The sequence below is a fragment of the Dermochelys coriacea genome, chromosome 10 (assembly GCF_009764565.3).
Source record: "Dermochelys coriacea isolate rDerCor1 chromosome 10, rDerCor1.pri.v4, whole genome shotgun sequence".
Taxonomy (NCBI): domain Eukaryota; kingdom Metazoa; phylum Chordata; order Testudines; family Dermochelyidae; genus Dermochelys; species Dermochelys coriacea.
Genome location: NC_050077.1, coordinates 69,585,201 through 69,597,619, shown reverse-complemented (window position 1 = coordinate 69,597,619; position 12,419 = coordinate 69,585,201). Strand labels below are relative to the sequence as shown.

Below are 12,419 nucleotides of genomic sequence, written 5' to 3'. Positions count from 1 at the left end.
TGTATACTTTTATAAATCTGGTAGGAGGAAATATGTTCTTCCCTCATTATGCCTAATAAGTTTTTACTGTATTTATGATTATTTCAGAAAATAGCCTGAATCTCAACTGTTCTTTATGGGATATGGATTATGAAGGACTATTTCACAGTAAGAAAATTCTCCCTGAGACTCCCGGTTCATATAAACTCTCCAGCCTTCTTAGAAGTAATGCTCTTGTAAGTCATGAGGAAAGAAGAAGGTTGGTAACAAATCGGAACCTGACCCAGAAATCAAAAGAAGAGCAGGTATCCTGTGACATGCTCCTTAAGCTTTACAGATATGTTTTCATGGATGCCTTTGGACCTAAACATGCTTGGAGAATATTTCGGTTTCATAACTATGATAAGGAAGTCAACCCACCCCAAATTCAGGTCAACCCTCTCAAGCTGCTGCAATCCAAACAGAAGCCACTGTTGCTATACCGCATGCTTAAGCTCCTCAGCGACATGGGGGTATTGGCTGAAGCCCAGAAATCCAAAGTCTTCTCGCTGCTAAAGAAGCAAATGCTTAAAAGAAGGAGACTGTTGCTTAAGTCGGAAGTGAAACAAAGCGGTAGGTATATAGGGAGAATGCACGTTTCCTGTGTTCTTGACATTTTCTGCTTGCATCTATGTTTACCAGCCTCACGTGACCAATGATGTTTAATTGTTTCACCAATGAACTTAAGGATACATGTTAGAATGGTGGCTTCTAAGTGCCGGTGCTTCCAACTTTTGCCATTGATTAGTACTTGGTTGCCCGTCTTTCTCCCCTCTTTCCATTTCCTCCCACACCATAAGGCCCGATCCTGCAATGCTTACTCACCGGCTTCAGTGGAGTTAATGGCAGGGGTTATAGGATGAGCCCCTCAATGAAAGGCTTGACATTCTGCCTCTGTTCTGGCACTGCTGCCCGCTTCTCATTCCCTTGTCTGACCTATAACCCACAGTGGAGCATGGGCTGCTGTAAACCAGCCTCCTGCAATCTGGCCTGCTGTGCTGATAGTTTGCTACAAGCAGACAGGATCATGCAGAATCCAGTAGGAGAGGGTTATAGGAGTCTCACTGCGGCCCTGCAAAGCCTTGATCCAGTGTTCATCACTAAACGCCCAAACCTGCAAAGTGCATTGCGAAGCATCTCCTGTGAAATGCCGATCATCTGAATTTCCATATTGACTTTAGTGGGAGATGAAGATGTTCAAAATCTAGTAGGAAGGGATCCTATTAAGGTAGGTAGGTAGTAGGTAGGAGAAAGGAGAATTTGCTGGCTGCAGAGTAAGGGATGCTAGAAAGATTCTGGATGCAGAATGTGGAGGTCAATGGCTGACAGGATAACTGGTACAGTTGCCTGGAAAGGTTGAGTGCCATTCTGTTAGAAGACCACCTCTGAAAGTCAAGAGCCATTAAAGGGAATGTTATGGCTGTGCAGTGTCCAGCACAATACCTCCCCAATTCTGTTGCGGGTCTCAGAGTGCTACTTTAATACAAATAATGAACATTAATTTGTTGTATATTATACAAAGCATTTCTGGAGGAGGTTGTACTAAAGGTTTTAAGCCATTAGAACAAATTGAAATACTTTGATGTATTCTGATTTTCTCAAGACTAAACTGAATGTATTTGCCTTCAGAGAGATGCAAGTAATATAACTTTTGTTGAGAAAACAAATATCAGCACAGAATACTCAGTAGCATTTGCAGTTGGGAAGAGGCAAGTTTTATATTTAGTTATTGAAAATATGTTGTGTTTTAATGGTGGCATATAAGTTGGAGCCTCATGTTATCCATTTTCAGGATAAAGTATCACATTATATATGAATTCATATGAAACGGATTCCTGCTTTGACCCATTCCAGCCTAAACCGGCAGTCATAGCAAGTATAGTCGTTTAAGTGATCCTTGCAAGCAGCTAATTCAGTACAAATCCTGGAATAAGACTTACTCAGTATTGTTCATGAAAAGGGCTCCTGAGAGATGATCTGAAACATATTAGGACCTGAGTATGCTAATCATGTGCAAGGGTGACCCCTGTTGGTAGAATTTAAAACCAGATGTGGACAAATCTCAATTGCCATCCCTATCTGGTAAACCAGTCTATTGGCTTTTCTGTAGCTTCTGATTTTATATCTATGTAATTAAGAAATATTAAAAAAGAATCTCAAAACAACATAGAGGTCAAAACACTAATTCTCTCCTCTCTCTCTCTATATGTATATGTATATATGTAATGTGTATGCATAGATACATACACATATGTCGTCCAAACCATTTATATATTTTATGCTAATGTGTATCTGTAGTGTGTGCATTTGAAAACAGTCCTGAGCATCCAGTTTTTATTTGAAGTAGACAGACTGGATTGTGTTGTAGAAACAGGGACTGCTTTAGGTAGGGTACTTTTGTTCAAACTATGCCATGGGAACTACTTGGTGAAAACTGACCCTGCTTTTCCTTCCACCCTCTGAGCAGTATTAAGGAAACAGGATATCATTCACAGAGGGAGTTTACCAGGGAGGAAAGCGCTTACACAGGAAGTACCACCCCTTCATTCCTGTGTGAATTTTGTGTCTACTGCCAGAAGAAAGTCAGGGTCATTGTGGGAACAAACTATTAGTCAAATTAGTCAAAATGACAAAAAATAGCTGATTCATGACATAGACAATTTGACTAATTTATAGATCTATGAATCTATGAATCTATGAATTAGTCAAATTGTCTATGTCATGAATCAGCTATTTTTTGTCATTCCCTTTAAATGAGACCTCACTAGATCCCAGTCAATCCAATTAAAATTTTTATGAAAAATATTACATTTATTGCAACATGTTGGGGCTTGAAACGTTAAAGTTTCCTAATATCAGGTAGTCCATTAGGAAAGAGTGGCATGACCCATTTTGTTTTTGCCAGGATGGATTACTACTGATTAGCCTAAAAAAAAAAAAAGAGTAACAGTAACAGCAAAATGAGGTACTTTTGCTAGGAAAGGCTGATGAGACAGGATGTTCTATCTTCCTGTGTGAAGGTGTGAGGATATTTGCATGGTTGGAAATGTTCTTGTGTTGAGAAAGCATCTTGAGTAGTTGAAGAGTATTGTGTAAACTTTAATTGGAGTTTATTTGAAAAAGAAAAATAATCCTGAAAATGAGGTTTGTCAAGGGTGAAATCAGCCCCATTTCACCTCTTCAGTGTCAGCTCTCGGATAGTAATAAGCCTCAGCTCATTTTCCTAAATATTTCTGAAGTGGATTCTCAGAAAAGCATAGAGATGTTTCTAGTCTAATTTGTTCCACAGCTTTGCCCATATGCCAGTTAGGAACTTTTCAATGCTGGGAGAAAATTACCTCTAAATTGCTCACCTCAAGGCAACCTTTTCCTCAGGAAAAGAATCAAATCATGATAGCTGTGCTGCTACTAACACCACAGAGAGAGAGAGCGCTTTTGGAAATTACTTAAATAATATAAGAATCTGGAGATCTCCACAAGCATATGGATAAAGATTTAAAGGCTGAGCCTGCAGTTCTTCCTCTGGCAAAAGTTCCACTGAAATCTGTTGCATAGGACCTTAAGGCAAGTGTAGGCTGGGGGCCTCATTTAGTGATAACCCAAGCCTTTAATACATTTAGTTCCAGTATTGATGTATTGGCATATAATATATAATATAATTTCTCAACTTGTTATTTTTATTTTTGTCAGTCTATTAAACTTTATTTTCCTCTAGAATGAACATTTTAGTTGAAGGTGAATAAGACAGTCAGGGGATGCAATGAACATTTGGATAAATGCCTATGGAAAATAAGTTCTAGTTCTCTTATACTTGAAATTCTGCACATTTACAATAAGTGAATTCAGACTCCAGAGATCTACAAACAATTTAATTGGTCCTGACCTCTCCCTCAGAAGAAATCTTGCCCCAAAATAAAATTGAGGCAACAGATTGAAACAGTGTGACCAGATGATGGCACATGAATGTATCTCCCTTCCCTTGCTGTTTGTGATCAGCAGCACTTATGGCTTTGCACAATGGGCTTCCCTTTAGCCTAGGCTCTGTGTGGTATCTGTGGCTGGTATATTTGCCTCCTCACTTCCAGCTGTCCCTCTCCTCTGGAGTGATGGTTTTTAAATGGGTAGTGTGGGATTTGATGAGGGAATGAATCAGCTGAGTGGCCACAAATCTGTGCTTTAATATATTTACCCATTGCCTGGCAGAATCTCTGGTCTTTCATGCTGCAGTTAACAGCATAAGAAATACTGATTACTTTGATTCAGAAAAAAATTGGAATCTGAAATGGACTTTTTACTCCAGTCTAAAGACTACTGCAATCAATGGGAGCAGGAGCAGACCATTTAAGAGCAAGGGACCTGATCCAAAGCCCATTGGATCAGGCCCAAGACTTGTTGGAATACCCCCTGAAGGTACTTTTATAGCATTACAGTGACTGTTGTGCGACAGATGACCTCTCCATGGGTGTCTCAGCCTCAGAGCAGTGGTATCCTACCTCCTGTGATTTTCGTGCATTCTTGTTCTCAGTCCTCCCCATTAGATTTCTTTAAACAAATAGTTGTTCCCAGCTGCCCTCTGGCTACACATCCCAGAGAAAAGGGTGAGGCTGATTTAATTAGACTGATTTTGCAAGATTGACAAATGAAGAGCTCTCTCTAAGCTCCAAAACTTTTCTCTCACCAACACAAATTGGTCCAATAAAAGATATAACCTCACCACCTTGTCTCTCTAAATTATCCTTAGCCATCCAAATCTGGTCCTAGGCATTTCCACCTACTTTGCCCACAACCTTTGCTTAGGGTAGGAAGGGGAACATACCTCACTCCTTAAGCGTGTAGCCTGGGGCACTGGGATTTCCCAGCCTGTGTGCCTGGCAACAGCTTTCCCTTTACTGCTCACCTCCTCTACCAATTTCCCTGCAGAAAGTTTAGCTCCCTGCCGAGGATCTGGGGCCCCAGATAGCTCATGCCCCCCTTAAGGGGAAGACTGTACTTTGCGAAGGACAGAGGCAGTCCAAGTCCCCCGTTCCCTCTGTTGATCTCCAGAGCCGTGTGAACCTCACCGAAGGTAGCAAAGGCTGCAGCTGCAAGCCGTAGGGGACAGTGTGATGCTAGCAGGGACTGTGCACCTCTCTCCCAGTCCCCGGGATTTCAGGGATTTCCTTCCAGCCGCCTGACAGCTCCGGCCACGTGCGCGCCGAATGCCCGGCGCGCGCCCCCTAGAGGCCCCGGCGGGGATGGAGGCTCGCCGGCGGGAGCTCGGCTCGGCTCCTTGCATCTGGGCGCCAGCCGCTGGGGAGCCGCCGTCACCGGGGTGGGCGGAGCCAGCGGCTCCGCGGCTGTAAACAGCGGGGGCCGCGCCGGAGGCCGGGAGATGGGCTATAAATAGGGAGGCTGGGGCGTGGAGAAGCAGCCCGGCGCTCAGGAGCAGCTTTCACCTTAGCGCCCGCGGGCTCTCCCTGGTCCGCTGCAGAGCCCCGCGTCTCCGAGGGGGGCTGCCCGCTCCTTAGAGCAGCGAAGGGAGCCCTGCCTAGCCGCTGTGGCGGATAGCACCCGGGGACAGGTAAGCGGCTGGGAGCCCGTTGTTCCTCTGGCGGCTCTGCCCCGCGGCGGCCGGGCTGGAGCGGGGCTGTCGCCGGGTTCTGTCCGGTGCCGGGTTTTGCCGGGGGACGTCGCTGTGTCTGCGCCGGAGCCCACGTGCCTGCGGGGCGGGGAAGCGTTTACCCAGCGCCGCTTTAGTCCACAGGTGGCTGCCCCTGGGGGGGCCGGTGGGAATAAAATGCTTTGAGTGACGTGTCTCGGCGTGTGTGTGTGTCTCTCTCTGGGGCTCGGAGCGTCCATCGCCACGTGCGGGCCCATCCCAGCCGGTGTCCCCTTCGCCTGGGGGATGCTCTGTCCTGGGCAGCAGGTGCCGCCGCCGCCGCCTCCTGCTGCTGCTGCTGCTCCGGGCTCGGGCCGGGCAGGGCTCCAGGACCGGCCGCTGTGGCGGATGGAACCGCGGCTCTCCCTGGGCGCACGAGTCCGAGAGCGACCAAGGAGCCTCCGGGGGCGTCTCGCCAGTGCTGCGGCATCCTGCTCCCAAGGGCTTTGCTCCCGGCCCGTCTCCTCGTCTGGGCCCGGCCCCCTCGGGAACCGGAGCCCCCTGCGAGCTCCAGCGCAACAGGTGCGTATCCTCTGGGCTTGGAGTCGGGCTGCGGGCGGAGCGCGGCGGGCTGCACTGAACCGGCGTGTGCGCCTGTGTGTTGCAGGGCCGTGTCCCGAGCGCGCCCCGCACCTGGCGCCCTGGCGTCCCGGGCACAACGGCAGCCGCTCCGTGGTCATCGGCAGCGGGGCGGCCCTGAGGCTGGAGAGCTCCGCGACTTTCCACTCGCTGCGCATTCAGGACGGAGGTAAGGAGCCGGCAGGGGCTGGGCGCCCGCCTTCCCCCTGAGCCTGGCCGGCCGCTCAGAGCCCTGCCGGGGGGGAGAGCTGCAGCCGGGCATGGCCAGAGCTTGCGGCAGGCACCCCCAGGGAATCGCAGGGGCCTGACCCGCTGGGACGGTCCCCTCAAGGAAGGGGGTGGGTCACTGGACGCTAAACCTGGGCTCCCGCCGGCTCACAGCCTTACCCGAGGTCTCCGGTAGTCTGTATGTGGGGGTTGGGGATCGGAGCAATGTCCTGGCATGTCGGGGAGAGCTGCAGTGGTCCCGTCCGCTTGCAGCCTCCATGAGCCTGTGTGCCACGCCGGGCCCGCCGGTGGCCAAAGGGGGCTTGCGCCCTGCTAGCCGGGCTGCCCTGTGGCCAGGAAAGCGGGGCACGAGTCGCTGGCGCCACGTGCGAATCTCCCCACTTCCCTTTCAGGGGTGCTGGTGTTTGCAGATCGGCAGCAGCCCATCGCCTTAAGGGCCCGCTACATCCTCATTCAGGATGGCGGGGCGCTGCACATTGGCTCCCAGCGGTGCCCCTACGGCTCCCGGGCCACCATCTCGCTGTATGGGAAGGCCAACGAGGGGCCGGAGGTGGAGAGCTACGGAGAGAAATTCCTCGGGGTGGACAGAGGGGGGACCCTGGAGTTACACGGCAGAAAACCTCGCTCCTGGACGCTGCTGGACAAAACCTTGTACGCCGGCGGGCTCCGTTATGGATCCTACCAGTCCGAGAAGCGCTGGAGCAGCCGGGGCCTCAACATCCGGATCATTGATGCGGACACAGCCCAGGTGGTGGCCGCTGGTCGCTTTGACACGCACCTGCTGGCCGATGAGAGCAGGAGGCTGCGGGAGTTTCTGGCCACCCAAGCTCCGGGCAAGGTGGTGGCAGCCGCAGTAGGAGACTCGGCAGCGAAGAGTTTGACTCTGGAGACCCGACTCCTCCTCAAGGAGCTTCTTCATAGCAAACACATCCTGCATCTGGGGTACAGGTGAGACCCGGGGTGTGTGTGTGTGTGTGTGTGTGTGTGTGTGTGTTCGCGTGGAGATTTGCTCCAGTCCCGTGCAGAAATCCTGCACGAGCCCCAAACCTTCACTCCTCGCCCTCTGGGCAAAGAATATTTAATCTGCTGTAGCCTAGTCCACGTGCCCACATGGGATCACAACACAAGCTAAGCGCCAGCTAGCCCCAGGTTTGCTGATTCTGCGGGCGGTCAGCACTAGTGTGTGACAGCCAAAGAGAGGGGGGACACCGGGCTAGAACTAACTTTTCTAGTGCCCGGATCAGGCTTTTCCAGTGCGGGCAGACACCATATTCCTGTCCTTGTGGAGAGTGTTTGTGTTCCAGGGTTGAAGCTTTTTATTATTGGACATGTGGCAGGAAGGCGTTGGAAACCTGTAGCACCACCATGGACAGCTCCTGGGCCTCTTTCCTAACAGCTGACAGCTGTCAGCTGCAGATTGTAATAGTAACTCCCTATCATCTAAGGGGGTTTTCCAATTCAACATTACTTTTAACAAGCATGATCACCAAACTATATATAAACTCATACCCATGTGCATAGTGTACTAATAAGATCAAAGCAATCAAACTTCTGTAAATAAGAAACATTAATATTTTTCAAGCCACTGGTGTATAAAATAAAACCATCATTAAGGGAGCTGTATAAGAGACTATTATAGAATCCAGGCTTGCTTTATTTTAAGAATACTTTCTGTAACAGGGACTCTACATACAAAGGATCTTTCAAGGTTGTAGGGTACAGGGTGTATTTCTGTCAATATGATCAGACTCTTCTTGATTTTACTCAGGCAGCCATGGGCTCTGGTTGGGATCCTTGGAGGTGGTCAGTTTTCAACAACAGAAGATAGAAAACAGTATCAAGGGAGTGGAACAACTGGGCTAGCAACAGCAGGAAGAGATTTTCAAACCTATGAAGGAATCAATTTTAGAGTCACTGCTTTCAGTGGATGGGAAAAAGGTGTAGTGTGCTCTTTTCTTTTGCCATTAAAATCTGAACTAATTTAGACTAATATTATAGAACTTGGTCAGATGCAAGGGGATCATAGACCAACATTGTCATGAAATAACAATTGGGGACAGTCTTTATGTCCCATAAAAGGATATGAGACCTTGAATTATTTCATTAAAATTGGTTAAATAGATACTCTTTGCAATTATCCAAAATGCACTGGTACACAACAGTAAAGAACTACTGACTGTCTTTTTTTTTTCTTTTCCCCCTAGGGGTTCCTCATAATGGATTTAGAGTGAAAGTGTCCAAAGGCATAATTCTTAATTTAGTGGATGAGGTTACAAGTTGGTTACCTGGTGATAGGATAGTCATTGCTAGCACTGACTATTCCATGCATCAAGCTGAAGAATTTAATCTCCTTCCTTGCCCTGAATGTAAAAGTAATCAAGTGAAGATTGATGGTATGAAATATGTTCTTAAGCTATTTCTGTGCAAAAAATATTTTTCACTTCTCTTTAGCTGAAGTTTGCAAAATTGGGGCCCAGTCCTGCAAATACTTTAGGCACGCAAGTTTAAACAAGAGAGAGTGTTGCCCATTGAAGGCAATGAGACTACTTACCTGTGTTTGCTGGCTGGTTGCTTATTGATTTCAACAGAAGTGCTCAGCACTTGCAGGATCAGACCCTTCACAGTTGTGAAACACATAGAAATTCATTATAAGTAAAATGACTGATTGAATCTTGTTAGAAAATTGTGTATGTGTTTAGAACTGTGGTGAATGAAGATCATAAACTTAGTTACATTTAAATATATTTTTTTTTCCCACAGGCAGCCCACTTTATCTTCATATTGGGGAAGTTGTAGATGGCATCGATATGAGGGCAGAAGTTGGTCTCCTGACTAGAAATATACTTATTCAAGGAGAAATGGAGGACTCTTGTTATGGACAAAATCAATGCCAGTTTTTCTCCTATGACACATTTGGAGGACAGATTAAAGTAAGTGACTCGCGCGTGCTGTCTCTGTCTCTCTCTCTCTCTCTCTCTCTCTCTCTCTCAACTTCAGATATCTATTTACTATCCAACTTTATACATGAGTAATGTAAAATGACTACAGTTACATATTTTTCCCAGGTACAGCAAGTATGTATTTGTGTGTAATGAGAGAGAATACTACGAAGGTTATTGAGCTATTTGCAAAACTTGATCCACAATGAAATTACACCCTCTTGCTCACCTCTAATATAAAGGTTGAATATATACTTCTATCCTCCCCTGGGTTCGTTTGGTTTTTGTAAGCCATAGCCCTGAGTAGGGGTCATTGTGAAGTTACACTATCCAAAAAGGAGACTTTACTCCCTCCAGAGGCACAGTTTGCTTTATTCACTGCTTTCCCCCAAGGCATCAACCCTGCTTCACAGGCCCATGTGGTGGTGGGGTGTGTCATGACCCCACCTTCATATCCCTCTTCATTTTTAGTGTCCTAATCTCTGTAGGATAGCAGGAGCAAGTATTCCCTGTGTTTCCCAGAGCAGAAGGTCTACTATCGTGAGTGGCCCCTGGGCAGCTGTTCAAGGGAACAAGGATCATGCTAGAGCTTTACCTCTGTGCAGCCATGCAGGTCCCGCTCACAATCTGGGCCACTGTGGTTTTTGGAGAGGTTTTTCTCTTTTCCCCCTTCCCTAAAAATAACAGGATGGACCCTCAGCTGATGTAAATCAGAGTAGCCTCAGTGAGGTCAGGTGGTGAAATTAATGGGGCTATGCAGAAAATCAAATGCTATTGGGCTAGATCGAGATGTAGCTACCAGGAAATATAGACTTTTGGTGGCACCATAAAGAAGTTAAATATGACTCTTTGCTAGCTGGCAGTAGTATTTTTTTTTTCTATAGCTATTACATAAGTGTGTATATTGCAAGGAATAAATGCTATAAATGGTTCATTTACTGTTCATTTTGGACACCACGACCCATTTGGTATTTGGGAAGTTGAGACATATGTAGAAAGATGCAACCTTTGGGCCTAATCCTATACTGAAGTCAATGGGAGCAGATGAGCACTTTGCAGGATCAAGCACTTTGTTCCTTGTTTGAAAATTTGTTTCGTTTTTGCTGTCGCACTCTTGTACTGCAAATTTTTTCCTTAGGTCTATATTTGTCTCAATAGATACAAAGGAATTTTACCTCCGTTCATATGGCAGGAGTGGAATTAAAAAACATGGGGCAGCAAATACTAGGCAGCTATCCTATTCATTTTCACTTGACTGGAGACGTAGATGAGAAAGGAGGATATGAATCGCCTACTTACCTTGATAATCTGGCCATACACCACTGTTTCTCTAGGTGTGTTGCCATACATGGAACACATGGCCTTCTGGTAAGAGATACATTTTACTGACAAACTACTGAATGTTAAAAAAATGTGTAATATGACCTGTGATGCTTTAACACCATACAATTAAGTATTTTTGAAGCATGACAATTTTTTCTAGTGTATCTGTTGAAATAGTTCAATTTTAGAATTGACATTATAGTGGCCTTACTAGTTGAAAGAAATTTCAAGTTCTGGATATTATGTTTATAATTAATCATGATGAGATTGTTCTGAGCAATCTGTGATAGCGTGGAACTTTCACTGGGTAACTGTTGTCTTCATCAAACACATGGTGAAGTTACCACCCTTGGAATTTGCAACAGAGATACAATCAAGAGCTATAGTTAAAGCCAGGAACAATGTTAGACTAATCCAAAGATATTCATAAAACCAAGAGGAAAGACATGTGAGCAAGAAGGGCCCAAATGCCCGCTGCAAAGCCAACAGAGCTTGGTAATTTTGGCTTTGGGTCAAACTCTCTGGCAGAAGTCATTGTGGAAAGGGGCTCACCAGAAAATGTGTGCCCAACAAAGAAAGTGCCAAGATTTGTTCAGGAAACTTCTCTACTGCATCTCCATGTTCTCTGTACCCCACCCATGAAATGGCATGGTGTGCTGAAGAGAGGCCCCACTGGCAGGGAAGTACTTGTGGGTCATGTTACCCGTGTTTAGTCATAATCCTCCCCCACCCTGATCTATCCATGACCCCATGCACTCTTCATGAAACGTTATTCTTGCCCCTGTACATAAGGCTGCTGCCAGCTAGAACACAGGTATATATTAGTACTGCTTTTGCAGTATGTGCCCATTTGGTACTGTACTTGTAAGTGTGTAAGGGGCTGAAACCACCCTCTATGGGCCTGAGGATCTGTTTGCATTGTCCAGATCTCCTTCAGAAAGGGTTGATTGTCACTTCCTGATATCTTAAGTGTTTGTGTTGGAATAAGTAGTGTCTTCCTTTTCCTTCCTCACAAAATGATCATTTATTTATATTAGACCTTTGACCCAACTGGAATAACTTGTGCTCCTGAGACTTGTCAAAAGTGTAGTCAGACAACTCCCTACTGACTATGAGATTTGACATATGTCAACTAAATTAGAAACCCAAATGCAAAATCTAGTCCTGCAGGGGATAGCGTATGGGTTTGCAAAGGCAATGAGTCCACAAATCAATGAGTAAATAAATGTACTAGCTGAATCTGTGAATGAAATCATTTTGTTGCAGTGCAGTAAATAAAAATAAATCTGTAACTAGTCCTCTCAGACCAATCTGAGATTTCAGAAGGGAACATGTATCTCAGTGCATGAACAACTGAGTAATATGTTTATATATATATATATATATATATATATATATAAATAAATAAATATAAAAATATAATATGCATGTTAATGTGGCCTAATGTTGTGATGCTTCAGAGTTCGGAGCAGAGAAACTTTGATACAGGGTTTTTCCCCAGTTTTATGCTACCGTGAATGAACAAACTGGATCACTTAACAAAATATGAGGTGGGATGCAGCATTTTGTGGCACAATTGTGTACTTGTCAATGAGATGAAAGGCATTTCAGATATTAGCCTTTGGGTGTGCCATGACTGTGCCAAATCACAAGTCAACAGCCTTGCAGCACAGTTTAGGTTACTTATCACAGCT

General features: G+C 45.9%; 2 protein-coding genes across 3 annotated transcripts in view; both read left to right on the top strand.

Annotated features, from left to right (window-relative positions):
* The window catches only part of LOC119862504 (cell surface hyaluronidase-like), a 74,076-nt gene that overhangs the window by 4,702 nt on the left and 56,955 nt on the right, over positions 1-12,419 (top strand). The window contains exons 2-8 of the mRNA XM_043493287.1: positions 88-591; positions 6,264-6,404; positions 6,856-7,411; positions 8,232-8,401; positions 8,668-8,856; positions 9,224-9,393; positions 10,561-10,770. Of these exons, the coding sequence (XP_043349222.1) occupies positions 88-591; positions 6,264-6,404; positions 6,856-7,411; positions 8,232-8,401; positions 8,668-8,856; positions 9,224-9,393; positions 10,561-10,770 (1,940 nt within the window). The remainder of the gene's footprint in view (positions 1-87; positions 592-6,263; positions 6,405-6,855; positions 7,412-8,231; positions 8,402-8,667; positions 8,857-9,223; positions 9,394-10,560; positions 10,771-12,419) is intronic.
* The window catches only part of LOC119862506 (cell migration inducing hyaluronidase 1), a 148,825-nt gene continuing 139,130 nt past the window's right edge, over positions 2,725-12,419 (top strand). For both annotated transcript variants that reach the window (XM_038419329.2, XM_038419328.2), the window contains exon 1: positions 2,725-5,578. The gene's annotated coding sequence lies outside the window, so the exon portion shown is untranslated. The remainder of the gene's footprint in view (positions 5,579-12,419) is intronic.